The sequence below is a fragment of the Balaenoptera musculus genome, chromosome 1, assembly GCF_009873245.2.
Source record: "Balaenoptera musculus isolate JJ_BM4_2016_0621 chromosome 1, mBalMus1.pri.v3, whole genome shotgun sequence".
Classification (NCBI taxonomy): domain Eukaryota; kingdom Metazoa; phylum Chordata; class Mammalia; order Artiodactyla; family Balaenopteridae; genus Balaenoptera; species Balaenoptera musculus.
In genome coordinates, this window is record NC_045785.1 from 102,891,996 (window position 1) to 102,911,116 (window position 19,121).

Below are 19,121 nucleotides of genomic sequence, written 5' to 3' on the forward strand. Positions count from 1 at the left end.
AATAAATGATAAGTTGGGCTTCATTAAAATTTAAAACTTCTGCTCTGCGAAAGCCAATATCAAGAGAATTAGAAGGCAAGCCACAGACTGGGAGAAAATATTTGTAAAAGACACATCTGATAATGAACTGCACTGTAAAACATAAAGTGAACTCCTAAAACATAAAGAAAAAAAAAAAACCAACCTGATTAAAAGATGGGCCAAAGACCTTAAGAGACACCTCACCAAAGAAGATATACAGATGGCAAGTAAGCACATGAAAGGATGCTCCACATCATATGTCATCAGGGAAATGCAAATTAAAGCAAAAATGAGATACTACTACACACCTAGTAGAATGACCAAAATTTGGAATGCTGACAACACCAAATGCTGGTGAGGATGCAGAGCAACAGGAATGCTCATTCACTGCTGGTGGACATGTTAGGGGAAGCACTGACTGGAACCGCCCGCCCTGGCCAGGCAAAGACAGTAACAATTTGCATGAGTTATTGTACAACAGGAGATCCGGTAAGGAACACAGAACTAACAAGCCACTAACAACTGGAAGAATTCGGGAAAGGTCAAAAGGAGAGAGAAGACGCCAGTCCACATGTCCTACCAACCTCCCAGAATCCTCCTTGCTGGAATCCATCTTGGCTGAGCGACGTGCATGACACCAGGAAGGACCCTGAGTCAGAATGAATGGCCAGAGACAACCCGGAAACTAACCCCATCACCATAAAACCTGAGACTGTGAGCCACGTGGCAGAACAGTCCTCCTGGGTTCCCTTACCCTCCTGCCCTCCGCCCGGGCGCCCCTTCCCAATAAAGTCTCCTGCTTTGTCAGCATGTGTGTCTCCTCGGACAATTCATTTCCGAGTGTTAGACAAGAGCCCACTCTCGGGCCCTGGAAGGGGTCTCCCTTCCTGCGACAGAAATGCAAAATGGTACTGATGCTCTGGAGGGCAGTCTTGTGGTATCTTGTAAAAGTAACCATATTCCTACCATACAATTCAGCAATTGCGCTCCTTGGTATTTACACAAAGGAACTGAAAACTTCTGTCTACACAAACACCTACACATGGATATTTACAGCAGCTCTCTTCATATCTGTCAAAACTTGGAAGCAAATGAGATGTCCTTCAGTAGGTGAATGGATAAATAAACTGTGATACATACAGACAATGGGATATTATTCAGCAGCAAAAAGAAATGGGCTATCAAGCCATGAAAAGACACGGAGGAACTTGAAAATACATATTATTAAGTGAAAGAAACAGATCAGAAAATGCTACACACTGTATGATTCCAAGTAAATGACATTCTGAAAAAAGCAAAACTATGGAAAATCAGTCTCCATAAAGATCAGTGGTTGTGGAGGGCAGGGATATGAATAGGGAGAGCACAAAGTATTTTTAGGGCAGTGAAAATACTCTGTATGATACTATCAATACAATGATGGGTATATGTCATTTATTATACATTTGTCCAAACCCACAGAATGTATAACACCAAGAGTGAACCCTGAGGTAAACTACGGACTTTGGGTGATTATGATGTTTTAATACAGGTTCGTTCTTGGTTAAAAAACGTACCACTCTGATGAGTGATGTTGATAATGGGGCAAGTTATGCATGTGTGGGGACTAAAGGTATACGGAAAATCTCTGTATCTTCCTCTCAATCTTACTGTAAAACCAAAACTGCTCTAAAGAAAATAAAGTCCTTATAAAGAACTCATACAACTCAATAGCAAAGAAACAATCTGATTAAAAAGTGGGCAGAAGATCTGAACAAATGTTTTTTTCCAAAGAAGACACACGAATGGCCAACAGACACGCGAAAAGATGCCCAACATCACTAATCATCAGGGAAATGCCACTAAAAATCACAATGAGGCATCAGCTCACATCTATTAGAATGGTTACTATCAAAAAGACAAGAAAAAACAAGTGTTGGTGAGAATGTGGAGAAAAGGGAATCTCTGTGCTCCACTGGTGGGAATATAAATTGATGTAGCCACTATGGAAAACAATACTGAGGTTCCTCAAAAAAATTAAAGATAGTACTACCATATGACCCAGCAATTCCACTTCTGGGTATTTACCCAAAGGAAACAAAAATACTAACTCAAAAACATACATGCACATCCATGTTCACTGTAGCATTATTTATAATAGCCAAGACATGGAAGTAACTAAGTGTCCATCGATTGATGACTGAATAAAGAAAATATGGTGTATATATACAATGGAATATTATTCAATCATAAAAAAGGAGGAAATCCTGCCATTTTCGACAACATGGATAGACCTTGGGGGCGTTATGCTAAGGCAGGGGGTGGAAACGTGGGAAATGGGTGAAGGTGGTCAAAAGGTACAAACTTTCAGTTATAAAATAAACAATTCCTGGGGATATAATATATAGCATGGGGACTATAGTTAACAATACTGTATTGTATATTTGACAGTGGCTAGGAGAATAAATCTTTAAAGTTCTCATTATAAGAAAACTAAACTGTAACTATGTGTGGCGATGGATGTTAGCCAGACTTCTGGTGGTAATCCTTCTGAAACCGAGCAGGATCCTGCAGGGCCTTCCTAGGTACACAAGCCCCTCTGTGTCCCCTGTTTCTTGATTACAGAAAGAGGCTTTAGTCTCCTAAGGCCTTCCCCAAGTTCCAAAGAGCAGACTCAAACAGTTACTAATTAGAGAAGTGAGAGAATGCAGAAACAAAGGAAAAGCAGTCAAGCAAGAAAAGTAATGATAGCTTAAACAACCGTTCAGAGATAAGACAGAGACACTGGACTCCTACTTTCTCCTCAAGGGATACACGTAACAATCTGACGCATATCTTTGAGTTGTTCTGCAGGAACTAAGACCCCCATGCAGGTAGAGGGTTGGTGACAACATGCTGACCACAAGCACTAGACCCCAGGCTGGTTGGAACCAGAAGGCTGATGATGAAGGTTCCCAAAACATCACCCTGTTACCTCATCACCAACCAATCAGAAGAAAGTCCATGAGCTGATCACACAGCCAGCAACCCTCACCCCTAATGTTGCCTTTAAAAACTCTTCCCTGAAAGCCACTGGGGAGTTTGGGTCTTTTGAGCATTAGGCGCCTGCAATAAACGCTGTACCTTCCTTCACCACAACCCAGTGTCGGTAGATTGGCTTTGCTGTGTGCGTCAAGCAAGTAGACCTGAGTTTGGTTCAGTAACAATTTCACAACATATACAATACCGAATCATTATGTTGCACACTTGACACTAATATAACGTTAAATGTCAATTATATCTCAATAAAAATAATTAAAAAGAAAAAGAAACTCTTAAAAAAACAAAGAAAGAAAAGGACGAGAAAGAAAATACTGGGTAACAGAATGGCAAGTGATTAAGGAATGCAGAAACTGAGGAGGAGCAGCCATGGGGCAGGGTCCTGTTTCCTCCTCAAGGAAAAAAAACATAAACAGTACGTTTGAGTTCTGCAGGTACTAAGGTCCCCACCCAGGCGGAGGATGGTAACTTCAGGCTCAGCACAAGATTCCTGGAGCTCTGCCCTGTTACTTCACCACCAACCAATCAAAAGGAAGTCTGCAAACAGTGGAAGATAACGAAGACTCTGACCCCCTCTGCAAATGATTCTCCCTTTCATGGTCAAGCAGAACCTTCGGAGTTGGGTTTTGCCAGCCTCCTGAATAGAGCAACCTTTCCTTTCCAGCCAACACGTGTCTCCTGTATTGCCTTTCAAGCAGCAAGCAGCCAAGCCCAGGTAACAAGAAAGACTATATATTTGGTCTTCGTCCCCTAGTTCCTGGCCCAGAGCTCCTAAAACTCTTGGAATTTCCTTAGTTATAGAGTCTTTTGTTATTCACAAGGAGCCTCTGACCTTACAGAAGTTGTTGCTAATGAGGTAATTCAAGGTAGGCCCTTAGATATTTTCAAGAGAGGGTTGGAATGTTCAGCCCCACCCCCCTGAAGTCCAGGGAGGAGAAAGGGGTTGGAAGTTGAGTTTAATCACCAATGGCCAATGATTTAATCAATCATGCCTATGTAATAACACCCCGCCCCCCCAGCCCCAGATAAAAACCCTAAATGACAGGATTAGAACTTGCAGGTCAATGTGCTGGGAGGGTGGCACACCTGGAGAGGGCCTGGAAGCTACTCCCCCATACCTTGCCCTCTGCACTGAATACAGCTGACCTGTGTGACCAAAAGGAAATGCAGAAATGATGGAGTGTGACTTCCAAAGCTAGGTCATAAAAAGACACTGGGGTTTCCTCCTCGCTCTCTGGGATCACATACCCTGAGGAAAGCCAAATGCCATGTCATGAGGACATCAAAGCAGCCCTGTGACCAGGTCCACGTGAAGCCTAGTGCCAACAACCAGCATATAACTAAGCCTCCTTGGAACGACTTCCTCCAGCCCTGGCCAAGCCTTCAGATGACTGCAGCCCCAAATGACATCTTGACTGCGCCCCCCTGGGAGCCCCAGAGTCAGAGCTTCACAGTTAAGATGCTCCTGAATTCCTGATCCACAGAAACTGTGAGAGATAATAAATGTTTACTGTCGGTTTTTTGATTTGGTTTTGGGTTTTTTTGTTTTGTTTTGCTTTAAGAATTATACTCACAATTGCAGTAACTACTGGTTTAGGAGAACACAGCTTCTCCAATCAAGATTTTTATTTTAGGACAATTTTTTTTATAAGAGCAGTTTTACGCTTACAATAAAATTGAGAAGAATTTACTGTTCTTTTAGTCTTAAGTGTTGGAGTAATTTGTTTTGTACCAATATGTGTCTAATATAGACACCTGTGGGTCTTAAGATTGAATGAAAAATTATATTACGTGCACTCGTGTATGTTCTGCTAGAAAAAGAGTCCATAAACTTCAAAAGATAAAGAGATTCAAGACCCAGAAAAGAAGATTAAGAATCATTGCTTTAGACAATAAATGGTCAGTGGGAAACGCTACATCCTTTTAGACTAGTTTTGGCAGTCTCTAATCCATAAACACATGATATCACTTAACTAGTTTTTCAAGCTATTGCTTGTCCAAGTTTGCTCCCACTTTTTCCTTTGTGCTGAGTCCTAGACAACCTGGCTAGGGGCAATATGATTCAGGAGTTAGTGAGCAGGGAGGGGTTGGCTGCACCTGTGAAAGTCAGCTTCCCGTGCATTTTTGGAACATGCCTGGGCTCAGGGACACACATCTCTAAGCACAGGATCCAATTTCTGAGTTCAAGATGCATAAGTGAGCATGTCAAAGTGTCAGAAGGATCTAGCTCACCATTCCACATCTCCTGTTCCAGTTGTGACCTCTATGATCCTCAGAGCTCAAACAGCACACAGTTGTTACAAATTCTGCATGTGCCTTGGCCACACTAGTATATTTCTTAATCTGTAAAATGGGAATAATGTAAATGCACTATATACCAACCTCAGAGGTAATCCTAGAGATCAAATAATACTGTGAAGGCCACCAAATGAAAATTTAAAAATTTCATCTTGTTTCTACCAACGTGAGATACTAATCCAAAAACAGGAAAAATCTCTGCAAGTACAAAAGCATTAAAGAGAAGATTAATGTTTGAATTTCAGTTAAAAATGCAAAACTGCACACACAGTAAATTTATGTTAAAAAAAAAATACTGTACCTAGGAAAATAACCAAACAAAACATTAATGATACTGGGCTGAATCTGAATGGTGAATGATTTTTCCCTCTCTCTTTTCCTTTCCTCTATTTTACCATTTTTAAAAATAAGCAAGTATATGTTTAAAATGAAGGTAAATGAGGATGATTAGCACTTTAGTGTGTCAGGCATATTCTGCATGCATCATCTCATTTAATCCTCACAACAACTAAATGAGGTTGATTTCATTATAGCCACATTTACCAGAGCAGGAAATGGTTTTTCAGGTTAAGTCACTTTCTCCGTGACAAAGAACATGGCTAATCGTTTTCTTAGTCTGTGGCTCATCCTGAATGTGCCTGGTGAATATCAGCGATAAGTGATGATAAACCACCCACTGCGTTTCCTTGCCAACTTGGTCCTGAAGACTATGATGGGGAATGTGCAAGGTCTCATGTTAAAAATGCCAAACAGACCAGCCATGGGGTGGAAACCAGGCCACCCAAGGGCCCCACAGAACGGAAAGGCTCCCGAGAGAGCAGTCAGGAAGGCCACTCCAGTGACAAGGCTGGGGATTCTCACGTTTCAGCCTTCAGCCAAGGGAGGACAAGAAGGGGCGTGAGCTAAAACGAATCCTCACTTGATCCCTTTCTGGGTCAGGGGACAGACAGACACAGAGCTTGGCCCTTACCACCAAGAGCCAGCAGTTGCTGGGCCCCAATCAGGGACAGTAAGTTATGTGTATTAATATGTCAACGAGGGGCTTCCCTGGTGGCGGAGTGGTTAAGAACCTGCCTGCCAATGCAGGGGACACGGGTTCAAGCCCTGGTCTGGGAAGATCCCACATGCTGCGGAGCAACTAAGCCCGTGAGCCACAACTACTGAGCCCGTGCCCCGTAACTACTGAAGCCCACGCGCCTAGAGCCCACGCTCCGCAACAAGAGAAACCACCGCAATGAGAAGCCCACGCACTGCAACCAAGAGTAGCTCCCGCTCGCCACAACTAGAGAAAGCCCACACCTGCGTGCAGCAACAAAGACCTAACGCAGCCAAAAATAAATAAATAAAATAAATAAATTTATAAAAAAAAAAAATATGTCAACGAAGCCAGGCTGGAGACACACACACTATGGAAAACACCTTAACAAGGAAGGCCCCGTTAGGTCAATGTCACTGCCTTCCAGGGGCAGCCTGACCAAGGTCCACACACACGGGGGAGCCACAGAGTCAGGACAGCTCATGGCTCAGCTTCCCCAGACCACGAGCACAAAGACCTGCATCCAGGTCCTTACTTCCATCAAAAACATCCCCTGAAATAGCCATCAACACCCACGTGACATGTGCAGTGGCACAACACAGCAGCAGACCTGAAGGATGGAGCTAATTCTGGAATCTTCTCCCTCTCTGACCTCCCACAGCACAGGCAGTAGCTGGAGACCCTGGCTGGTTACTTAACCTCTCTGTGACTCAGCATCCTTATCTGTAATGTAATGTAATCTTCACAGTATTGTTGAAGGATTAAATGAGTTAAAACCCTTAGGACCTGGCCCACCATAAGTGCTCAATATGCATTAAGCCCGCAACTGTAGTTGTAGCAGTAGTTGTAAGTGATATTAGCTCTAGCTGTGGAACTAATCGCTCCCACACACCAACCATGGCAGTTTGTATTTTCCAAACATGGCAGTAACAATATCTCCTGTCCCACATGCTCTCCTGCATTGTGACCAAGAGATGGAGTTTATACCCTTCCCTTTGAATCTGGGCAGGTTTGTGACATGGTGTGACTTTCAAGGCTCGGCCATAAAAAGCAATGCGGCTTCCACTCTGCAACTTGATGCCACCGTGGAAGAAGTCCTGAGGCTGCCATGCTGTGAGGGAGTCCAAGACATGGAGAGGGCGCTCCAGTCCACAGCCCCAGCAGAGCTCGCAGTCAGTAGCCAGCCGAGGGCAGGAACCAGCCTTCATGACTCCAGGCCTGAGCTGTGAGCCGCCTCCCAGCCTTGGGATCCTCTAAGCCGAGGCCCCCAACACTGTAGAGCAGAGAGAAGCCACCCCTGCCGTGCCTGCCCAAATTTCCCACCCACAGATTCTGTGAGCCTAATAAAATGGTTATCTTAAGTCACTGAGTCGTGAAACGATTTGTTACACAACAAAGGTAACTAGAACATGTGTTATACTTTCAGCCAACGTTTTTTGAATACCTATTATACGAAGGGGACCAGCACAGAAACCATGAAGGAGAGATGAATAAGACGTAGTTTTATCCTAAGTTGACAATCCCCACAGAAATACTCATAACTAATTAATACTATACAACAGGATGTGATGGCAGTGAGGTGCCAAGTGCAAGGTTAAGACCTCTCAAAAGGAGATAGTAAGGCCAAATAGGCTTCACAGAGGTAGTTACATCTGAACCGGGTCTTGAAGGAAGCAAGGTGAGGTACATGCCCTGTGAAAACATTGTACTATGTCCCAGGATTAGCAAGAAGTTTGCCAAGGTCTCTTTTGTCACGTGACTGGAGGGCACATCAGTGCCAGGTGGGAAAGGGCACTGAAAGGTATGCAAATAAAGTCAAACCCCTCCTCTGGGACCGGGGCAGCTGAGAAGAGGCAAGTAGGAGACAGACGAGATTTGTGTTCCTGAATCATCACTCGAGTGGTAGGTGGAGGACAGAGTAGAGGGCAAGACCGGAAGCAGGGAGACCAAAATTAACAGTCAGGTGAGACAAGATGAGGGCCTGACCTGGTTTTAAGTTCAAGGACAAAAATATCACCCATTTAATCCTTCATTCTCTTTTTAGTTTAAATCTCCAGTGGTACCTAAAAGAGATGTTCTAGAGACAATGATGAATAAATGTTAAATTATTGATGCTACTTCTAAGGTGTGACTGCCAGCTCCAGAACCAGCAAAGAGGGCTGCAAACGAATGAATCACTTCGTCCCAAACTGACTTTGATCTCCATGATGTCTGCTGAGTCACCAGGTGCCTCACCGTCCCAGGACATTTAGCTACCAAGACCCTGGGCTGGGTCCCTGCTTCTGAGCTGTTGTCTAATTCACTCATTACTAAATGTTGAAGCGGCCACCTTAGAGGACTGCTAAACTATGACTTCAAAAGTTTTTTAAACATTCTAATACTTACTTGATTTAGACAAAAATTTAAAAAAAATTTTAGTTAAAATATTACAAGCTTTTAATCTCTTCTGACTACTAGCTCTAATCCTGCTTCCCCCTCCTTTCCCCAGAGATTGGTACAGCTAAGACTTAGGGATGCATCACTCCTGACTTAAAAAAGGAAAAAAAAATACATACATACATATATATATATATATATATATATATATATATATATATATAGTAAATATATATTTACGTATATAAAAAATATATATATAAAGCCATTGAAAATATACACTATTGATCAGCATTTTTTTTAACGTAAACATCATCCTTTCATACAGGAATGTTCCTTAGTTTTCCTCCTCAACATTTTTGAGATTGAATATAATTCTGGGTCTTTCCTTTTATACAGCTGTATAGTATTCCACAACAGGACTACACCACATTTTATTTATTCCCATATTGGTGGATATTTAGGTTTACTTTTTTCTTTTTTGGGGGGGTGGGGACTATAACAAACAAGTCCTTCTTTTTTCACATGCCTTCAATTTCTTGTCCTTTTCTCACCTGAACTTATGAAATCCTCCAGCTCTCCTCTCCTTCACTATTTAAACCATAGGGAAGACCTGGGCACTTCCAGGATGTCCATGGCTCTTTTCATCCCATGACGTGCTTGGCACGAGGACCAACCCAAAGACCACACCTCCCTGCTCTTCCACCTCAGCCCCTCCTCTCCTGTCACTCACCTCTTGCCACTACCCTCCACTCCTTTCCCTGAAAAGGCAGGGATAACACTGCAGAGTCCTACCCACCCCATAATATTCCTCACCCGTATTCCCCTTCACCCCCAACCTATGAATGGCATGGAAGCAACATCTGGAAGGACAGGCAGCCAAGGGGGGGGTCCTGCAGCCCTGCCAACCATGCCTATGGCTATGAGACAGACCCTTCTTCCAGCTCCACCAGGACTCAAGGCAGCAAATCCAATGGAAAATGATCATAGTTGAATATAAGTACCAGTATTTGCCTTCTGTTTTCCAGAGGGGAAAAAAATTAAAAGATAGAATCGCACTGCTTGCCTGTAAATGCTCTCCCTGTAGTTACCCTAGATCTACTGACCACTGTTTCCTTCCATCCGGTCCCAAAGATAACAGAAGTGGGCTGAGTGTCAGGCTGATTCTTATTAGTAAGAAGGCGGCCTCATGGCACAGCAGTCCCTGCCAAGTCCAGGCGCCTAGGAACCACAAGCTTACAGTGAGTTCTAGTAAAAGGACCATCACTCAGAACCAGCAGATGCCTTGGTCCTTCTCACAAGCAGACATTTCAGGACTGTTGCCACTGCTGCTTGTTTAGGCTGCATTTCTGGACCTAGGATGTCTCGGTTGATCCAGATTCTGAGTCAGATCAAGAGGTGTCTGCTGGGCTTTACAACAGTCTCTTTACTGTCTGCCCGCCCTCCCGGCACACGGGGCAGAAAAACTCCTCCGCGGCTGCCCTCACACTCAGCCGTCCTGTTCTTCCTCCTGGAAGCTGGCCAGTCCCATCAGGAAGAGGATCACTGAGCCCAGGTCCTTCCTGAACAATCTCAAAGGGCTTCTTTGGGCAGCATAAGGATGCCGGCTCGCCGGGGCAGCAGAAAGAAGCAGAAGACCTTCCGGGGCTTCCCCAGTGACATCAGGAACAAGACCTGACGTGAAGGGGTCCTTGACACACGCCCCCCGCTTCTGCCTCTCAGCACCCAAGCCTCGGAGACACAGAGCTAGAAAGTGGAGCCTGCCTTGCTGCCAGGGGGTGCCCAGGTCTGAACGGGTACTCTGCAGGGGGCCTCAGAGCAGTTTCCCACTCCAGGTGCAGCCCCTCCAGCTCCGACCCAGTAAGCCTCCTGTGCAAAACGCAAATGCTCTTCTCAACTCCATCCAAGGCCCCTGCCCAGAGCCTTCTCCTCTGGTCCCCCGGCCGTGCTGCGACTCTCGGGGCTAGAGTCACTAGACAATGAGCAACTGCGTCTCTCTCTGTGCAGCCCTGGGCAGAGCTCAGCGCTGGGCTTATGAGACTTCAGTAAACATTACTGAGGGACGGGTGAATGAGTTCGATGACTCCAGCAGGGCACTGGCTCCAAGTGCTCACTTCCCCGAGGTGAGGAAAAGCCCTGAACACTCGCATTTGGTTCCAGAGGTTCCCAGCCAGCTTCCTGTGGGAAAGGACAGGTGGCTCTGGGCGCTGGGGGCTGGCTGCATAGGACAGTAAGGGCAGCAGCTGGGCGGGCAGCAGAGATGACCGTTCTCCTAGACCACAGCCATCTCCAACACACGCGGGCTGTCCTGTTGGATGGTGACCAGACAATCACAGGAAGCTGAGCCCATTCAACTAGCTCAAGTGTGTGCTGGGGAGGAGGGTGGAGAAGGGGGTACAACTCAGAGTGGAGGTTCAGAGCAACCCGAGAGTACGATCACAGCACAGCTAAGCCTTGGAAGGCCCAGAACTGGAAAACCTGCACGACCTAGGCCCCCTCCCCGCAGACAGCTCCACTCCACTCTTCAGGGATGTGTTTCCTGCCCTTGGCCTCAGTTTCTGGGCTCCAACAACGCAGCCTACACATGCCTACTGTTGCCGCTGCACTCACCTGCAGCTCCCCGCTCTGCCTCTTGGCGCAGATTACCCAGACAGCAAGCTCAAGGGTTGAGCAACTCTTAACCTGCCCTCCCAAGATGTAGACTTGGGGGCCAATTAGGATGCACACTTCAACCCACCCAGGTCCAGCCAGACTTGACCAGCTGGGCATCTGTACTCCATGACCTGGCATACAACCACTTAGGGCAGCAGGGACCACTCGAGGAGGGGCCCACTTTGCTTTGAGTGTGGGAGGCCAGTAATAAAGTACCAACGTCTACACTCAACTAAAACTTAAGAGTCAAGTGCACTGACACGGCTTCTGGGGATTTTCCCAGGCACGTGTTACTCAGAATAACAATCCGTGGCCCTTCTTCCTCTCTCAGCTTTGACTTTCCTTGTTGGTGGTTCAGTCTCTTGCTCTCTGCCCTCCTCTGTGGGCAGCCCTGGGGTTGCATCTTGTTTTCCCAATTCAACTAGAGGAACGTGCTTCGAGCATGACTGTGAACAGGTGATAGGCAGTGGGCCCTGCCTGTTCTTACTGGGGGGCACAGGCACGGAAGACAGAACCACGGTGGCAGAGATTAATTCTGCAGCAGCCCCGAGCAGAGAACTGAGGAGGAGGAGTCTGGACACAGTACTGGAATGTGGAGGGTTGTGCTGGCAGAGAGTACAGGAACCTTCCAGAGGGAGGTAGAAGAACGAGCAACACACCCCTGGGGCATTCCCAGAGCAAGGAGAGGTCCACCGGGAGACTCGGTTACATAAATTACAGCACTTCCCCGTGCGGTGAAATACTATGCAGCCATGACAAATCACAGAGAAAAACATTGATGAACACCAACACTGCTGAAAGCGCATGACTAAGTTAAAGGAGGAAAAGGCTCTAAAACGGTTTGAAAGTATTTTTGTAAAGAACCCCCCCTCACACACACACCCACACACATGGGTGGGGAAAGTTCTGAGCGAACACACAAGAGAATGCTAAAAGGCAGTAAGGTAACAAGTGACTGTTTTCTTTGCACTTAGTGTTTTCCAACCATTCTGCACTCTGCGTGGATTGCTCCTGCAACGAGGACAAATGGTCCTAAGTCATTTCTCAGACCACCTTCCTCCTCACCGCCCCCCAGAAAGGAGTCAAGAGGGGTGAACACTCTGGTGCAGATGAGTCAGAGGTTGTGGAAGTAGCAGAGGGGGTTGATGTGAAAAAGGGAAGGGGCTGAGAGAGGAACTGATGCCAAAACGAGCTGGGACCAGACTGGCCAAGTGGCCCAGCAAGTGTGTGACGTGTCACATGTTTAGTCAGTTGCCTTCTATTTGAGCTACCTACTGTTCAAGGACCCGGTTGAACAGGTCTGACCTCATCTCTGTTCTTTTAAGGCTGTTTAGTCACTTCCCTAAAACTCTTTTTTTTCCAAGGTATTAAAATTTCAATTCCAGGTTGATCTCTGTAACACATCTCCCCTGCTTCTTCCAACTGGATGCCTCTGCATGGCATTAACAGATACCATGAGCCTCGACGAAAATCATCCTTCCAGGATCCAACAAAGAAGGCACCTGAGTGACAGATGGTTGGAGAAATCCTGAGAAAGCAGAAAGTTCAGGCATTAACAGGCAGGCTGCCACTGATTTACACAGGGCCCAGGACACGACAGCCCACACAGGGCTGTTTCTCAATCGCTACTGACAGCCAAGCGGGCGCACCATCCAAGGCCCTGGAGAAACTTGGACAAACAGGATTTGGGTTCTGAACGTTCGCTGAGGCCTCCACAAAGGGAGGAGGGTTCACACGCCTTTGCCCCCTGGTGGCAAACCCAGCCCTCCTGCTGTAAGGCACCCCCCACCGAAATAGGGGCAAGATGAGAAGCCCTCTCTGAGAGGAGACAGAAGCACGAGGTAGTGATGAGACTCATCACCCCGAAACTGAGACTTCCTCCCCAGCTGTCAGCTGAAGTGGGCAATAAGGACCGAGTCCCTGCTCGGCTCCAGACACTCGCCAAATCTGCACCACACTAGCCTTTTCCCAGGTATCTTCTCATTTTAACTTCGCAGCCATCTCGTAAGAAAAGTGTACTGTCCCCATTTCACAGATGAGATGAGCAAACTGAGGCTCAGGGAAATGCAGTGTCCTAGTAGATGCAGAGCCAGCACCACAGCCCACAATCTCTGACTCCAAGCTCCTTTCTCATCCACTCTACAAATATCGATGGTGCTCTTCTTTGCCAGGCGTTGTGCAGACCCAAATCCCCGCAGTCTAGGAGGGGGAGACAGATGTGTAAATGGAGGCTGCAATGTGCTCGTGGCGCGGTCAAGGACACTTGGAGGACATGGGGCGAGGGTCCCCTCTAACCAGGGGAAGTCAGGAAAGGCTTCAGAGAAGGAGCTTCCTTGAGCCAGGTTTTAATTGAGAGGAGTGGGCATGCCTGCTGGGTGAGGGCAGGAGGACATATCGCAGGATCTCAGCACAGAGCAGCCCGAGTGTGCGCAGAGCTACAGGAGAGAGCCAGAGGGGCCAGAGTGCTGTAGCAGTTTGCTATTGACAGGTGAGGGGGAAACTGAGGGGTAAAGGGAGACCAAGAGGAAGCAGCAGAAAGGGGCAGATCAGGGTGTGGCTTGGATGCCACGCGAAAGAAGCTTCGGCCCATGGACCACAGGCAATGGGGAGCCACTGAGGGGTGTAAGTAAGGGAAAATCTACCTATCACCTATTTATCTACCTATCTATCTTCTGAATCAGGTCTCGGGAAGATAGTTCTGGCAGGAATGTTGGGAAAGGGGCCCCAGCAGAAGGCTCCGGCAGTGATCCAGATGAGAGCTGCTGAGGCCCCAACTGGAGCAGAGCACAGGGGGTGGAGGGGGTGTGGTCTGGCAGGGGAGATGCTAAGGAAATGACATCAGGAGTCAAGAGCGCACGGCGGGGGTGTCTAGGGAGCTGTTGAGAACAACCCCCAAATCTTAGGCAACTGGGGGGGGAGGCGTGCAGAATGGAAACAGAGGAGGGGTAGGCTTAGGGGGAAGTGGATGATGTCATCATTGGACTGAGAATTTATTCCCTGGGCCCATCCAGCTCTCTAGACCACTGCATCACATGCAGCCAGAAATCATCTCCTCCAGCTAGCCCCTGGCAGGACAGAGGGAGCAGAGAACAGTCACACAACTGATGGATAGCAAGCATTCAGACAAGAGGGGCCTCAGAGGCCATAATAAACCATCGATCCATTTGAGAAAGTTGCCAGAAGACTGTTAATTTCCAAGCTGCTCCCAAGTACTTGGCATTCAGTCCTCCAAGTCTCCATCAGTTGCAGCTACCCCGCAGCTCCCAAATGGGTACCGTCACCACAAAGGTCAAGACATAGCAGAAGTCAACAAGGGCAGAGCCCATCCCTGGAAAGCAATCAAGGACTCCAGACTCACGTGACCTAACCAAGGAAGGCTTGATTGAGGAAAGAGAGGAAAGACAGCCAAGACGTTCAAAACAGAAAATGATCCCAGGGATGAGGGCTCTGATGATATAGCTGTGAAGGTTATCACTTGGCTAGAGCTGCACCTTGAAAATACCAGACAACGATGACCATCCCCAAAGGTCTCCAGCCCACCCAGTGCTGAGAACTGGAATTATCAGTTGCCTTTTGTGTTGGCCAGATGAGATGCGGAGCTGGCGTGGGGCTGGGCAGGGGCCTGTCCGCATCCCTCAGCACAGCAGGCTGTCGTCGCATGGTGACACATCCTCCAGGATCGAAACAGCATCTCCGAAACCACTTCCAAGACCGCTGTGGAATAACTAACCACACAACACGCTGAGTGAGGAGCCCTCGGAGGTGGGAAGGAGAGCAAACCCGGAAGGCAACAAACGGGCACGTGGACGCTGAAGAATTAGTTTTTAATCCTGCCCCGCAATCCTTTTTCAGCCATATATTTCTGTCTCTCCAAAGTTAGGAAAGACTTTAAAAAAAAATCCATGCTCCAAGGAGGGAAAGAGAGATTGTACTCATTAACTCAGAGCTGCCCTTGTCCGACAGGATTAACTCACCAGACCTGCAGTGCCAAGAAAACAGGCCCCAGTGCATGGGGGGCACTTTTTGGGGGCAAAGGAGCTGCTGTTTAAATCCTTTTTACAGAACCTCCAGCCAAATCCAGAAAAATAAAGGGCTGCAGTGAGGAACAGGTGAGGCAACAGATAGAAAGGGGCTTTGAAAAAGTTCTAACTCCCCATGGGTAGGGACCGTGACATTAGCGTGTTTAGAGTACTTGATTCACTTGCCAAGGCAAAATTCCGAAAGTATGAGGCCCTGGGACTGGAGTGGAGCATTTCTTCACTGCAGCTATCCCTGACAGCCTCATTGTAAAGTAATGAATTTTGTGGACACGCAGAGAGAAAAAATAGACTCGAACGCTACAGATCGATGCTGTGCACTGCAGACACAGCCTCGGGTTTCTAGGAGCTGCATCAGGGTCTTGGGCAGAGTTCAGCTGCAATCTGTCCCCCTGAAAGCCAGCTAAGGAGAAGTCAGCCTCAGGCCTGGACACAGCACCAAACATCCCCACTCTCGAATCATCTAGACTATCCCGGGTTCAAGCATTCCTGTCCAGAGCTGGGCCAGGTACTTCCACCGCCTGCTCCAGGGAACTGGGAGGTCTCAGCAGGTCACCATACATCCCAGGAAGTATAGCAGAGTTGGTTTGGGTTTTTGTTTGTTTTTTTTTGGCGGGGGGTGGGGAGGGGCTTTAGACAATATTTTAGTTTCCTGTCTAGTGCTGAATTCCCTATATGCAAAAAAAAAAAAAAAAAAGGTTTTTTAAAAAACATTTTAAACCCAAACAAAAAAACACAAAAGGGAAAACACCTAGACAAGCCTTAAAGTCCCTTTTCAGATTGCGTGATTTTGTGATACCAAAATTCAGAGCCCCAGGACTCCCCTAATTATATATATTTTCCTCTTTCAGGAAATTTTACATGTAAATGATAGAATGAAACCAAATATCAGAATCACCATCTTGGGAGTAAAAGAACACTTAGAAACCATACAAAGTAGAAATGAAGAACCACCATGAAAGGAATCTGACCTGAATTAAGAAGCAACATTTAAAATTACAGGTTCAGAAAAGCTTGAACAGAATCCAGGGCTGAAGTCAGCCCTGAGCCCGCAGGCCCTGCCTTCTTGCGAAGATGGGTAGATTCTGGTCTGCAGAGGGGGTGCCAGCTAGGGAAGTGCCTCCACCCCCATCCCATCCCACCCCACCCCACCCTATGCTGTGGAGGCTGAAATGGAGGCCAGAGAGCAAGGAGCCCACAGCCAGCATCACAGCAGCAACACAGAGAGAGAATACTTTTTGAAGGAAACATGTGAAACCGAGAACACCGGTGACCTCTGGGGGGATGGGGTGAGAAGCAGACAATCTGCACAGTCTACCTCCTAAGCTATCATTTTTAATTGCATTACCTATTCAACAATAAATGAATAAAATACATGCCATGCCAAAATAAAATAGGAAAACAATAAAAAAGACAAAGATAGTTTAAAACTTCTCCTAATGAAATGTCATTTCAAAATCTAAGGGGAAAATGGGGCTAGGGGAGGGGGATGCAGGGGGCTCAAGCTAGTGAAGAAAACAACTTGATAAACAAGAGCCATCCGTCCTGGCCAAACCCACCACTCTCCGGTCCTCCTCGCTGTTCACATCTGCCTCGGAGCTCCCACAGCAAGCCCAGCTCTGCGCCCGGAACACCTGGCTCTCCTCCTCCATCCCCGCCCACATCTCCTCAATAATTGGTTATGTCCCCTCCTGCCTCCTGCCCAGAGACTCGGGTTGCCCACCAAACCACAGGGGGTGCCCTCCACTCTCCTCTGCTGTAATCATACTATTAGGGAGTTCACCTGTTCATACGAGCTCCCCACCTGAGCCCAGGTGTATTTCCCAAAGTTGCCTGTAACACGATCTCCCATCCCGCCAGCTCTGCCTTACTTGACTTTGACACTGTTCCCATCAAGAAAAGGGATCTGTGTTTCTTCCCCTTGAAGCTGGGTGGGCTCATGACTGTGAGAGTAGTGACCCTCTGTGACTTCAGTTGGAGCCCTGAGAGCCACGTAAGCAGCCGGATTGCTCTGAGCGCCCCGCGCTGAGGAACCCAAGTCAGCGCCCAGGAGGGACCCCGTGAAGACAATTAGATGGTGGCCCTGCTGTTCCAGCTCGCCAGTGGCCCGGCCCCAGCATGAAAGACACTGAGACACAGACACCAGCCAAACCCTTCCCGGAATCCTGAGCTACAGAGAATTCCTGAAAGACAATAAAATAATTTTTAAGACACAGATTTGGGATGATTGCTTACAAAGCATTAATAACCTGCCTCTGAACAGCAGAATCCCAAAGCCCCATCTCAAACTCACCTTAGGTTCCCACTTCTTACTGGTTTTAAGGCACTGAGCTTGACAAAGCCCTCGAGTCGCCAGTTCCAGAAATTTGTTTAAACAAATTCATTGTGTCTGCCCATAATGCCTATTCCTCCAAAACTTTCCCACTGATGTCTACCTTACTCAGTTCTCTTCCTGGAATAGAGGAGTCCATGGTCTCCTCCTCTCCTTGGTTAATTTCACCCCCCCTCATGCAAGTGTCCCTAAACTCTGCGTATTCATAGGAACTCGGCCCCAGTCCTTTCTTGCCTTCCTGCACTCACATCTCCGTCCACTTTCCTAGGCCTCTGCACCCGAGGGCTGTGTCAGCCACCTCGCTGCCCCTCATCCTTTCCAACTCCCCACACACACAACAGGAAAGACTATTTTGTTTGTTTGTTTTACACCCACGATGTTTCAGAAAAGACTTGAGGCAGCTTAAGCACCAAGAATTCTGATCCTCAAACACGGGGATGACCATCCCCTTGCGGGGGCACTGAAGTAGTATATCCTCCAGCGAACCAATAATCAAATGAACGACATCTGGGTACGGGGTCTCTGGCCTCCACTCACAACGTGAAGGTAAACTCGGGAAGATTTCAAGGCTCCTCCCCTGCAGTGGCCTTTTCTCTACCCCACACCCAACCAACTAGTCACACTTTGAGGCCCAGCTCATTTGTCATCCCTGCTGGGAAGCCTTCCTCGCCCCCTTAGGCTGTCAGTCACTCTCTCCCCGTGTGGTGTGCCTGCCCGGCACCAACATTTTTTTTTTTAATTTATTTATTGTATTTATTTATTTTTGGCTGCATTGGGTCCTCGTTGCTGTGTGCGGGCTTCCTCTAGTTGCGGTGAGCGGGGGCTACTCTTCGCTGTAGTGTGCGGGCTTCTCATTGTGGTGGCTTCTCTTGTTGTGGAGCACGGGCTGTAGGCGCGCGGGCTTCAGTAGTTGTGGCACGCAGGCTCAGTAGTTGTGGCTCGCGGGCTCCAGAGAGCAGGCTCAGTAGTTGTGGCGCACAGGCTTAGTTGCTCTGCAGCATGTGGGATCTTCCCGGACCTGGGCTCGAACCCGTGTCCCCTGCATTGGCAGGTGGATTCTTAACCACTGCGCCACCAGGGAAGCCCCCGGCACCAACATTTACCTCCACACTCGCCTGCCTTGCAGACTCAGGGCACCTTAAGTCAGAGCCTCACCTCAACTCATCTCTGTGCACCCTTCGCACTTCAGACGGTAGGTGCCCAGTGAGTGCTCGTGGGATGACTCAGTTGGCTGCTCTCTGGGAACCCCCTTTCCGTGCACCTACCCTCCTCACAGGGGCCGACATCACCCCTCACCCCACTCTGAGGCCTCCCTCAGCCTCTCCCTGAACAAAGCAGGACCCCTCATCCC

At 47.6% G+C, this 19,121-nt stretch overlaps 1 protein-coding gene across 10 annotated transcripts in view; it reads right to left on the minus strand.

The window, feature by feature from the left end:
• Positions 1 to 19,121, minus strand: part of IGSF3 (immunoglobulin superfamily member 3) — a 101,308-nt gene that overhangs the window by 51,475 nt on the left and 30,712 nt on the right. The window contains exon 1 of one of the 10 annotated variants that reach the window (XM_036847429.1): positions 5,272 to 5,372. The exons of the other annotated variants lie outside the window; for them this stretch is intronic. Within the exon in view, the coding sequence (XP_036703324.1) occupies positions 5,272 to 5,281 (10 nt within the window). The 5' untranslated portion in view covers positions 5,282 to 5,372. Of the gene's footprint in view, positions 1 to 5,271; positions 5,373 to 19,121 lie in introns of those variants that run through there. 10 annotated transcript variants of the gene reach the window in all.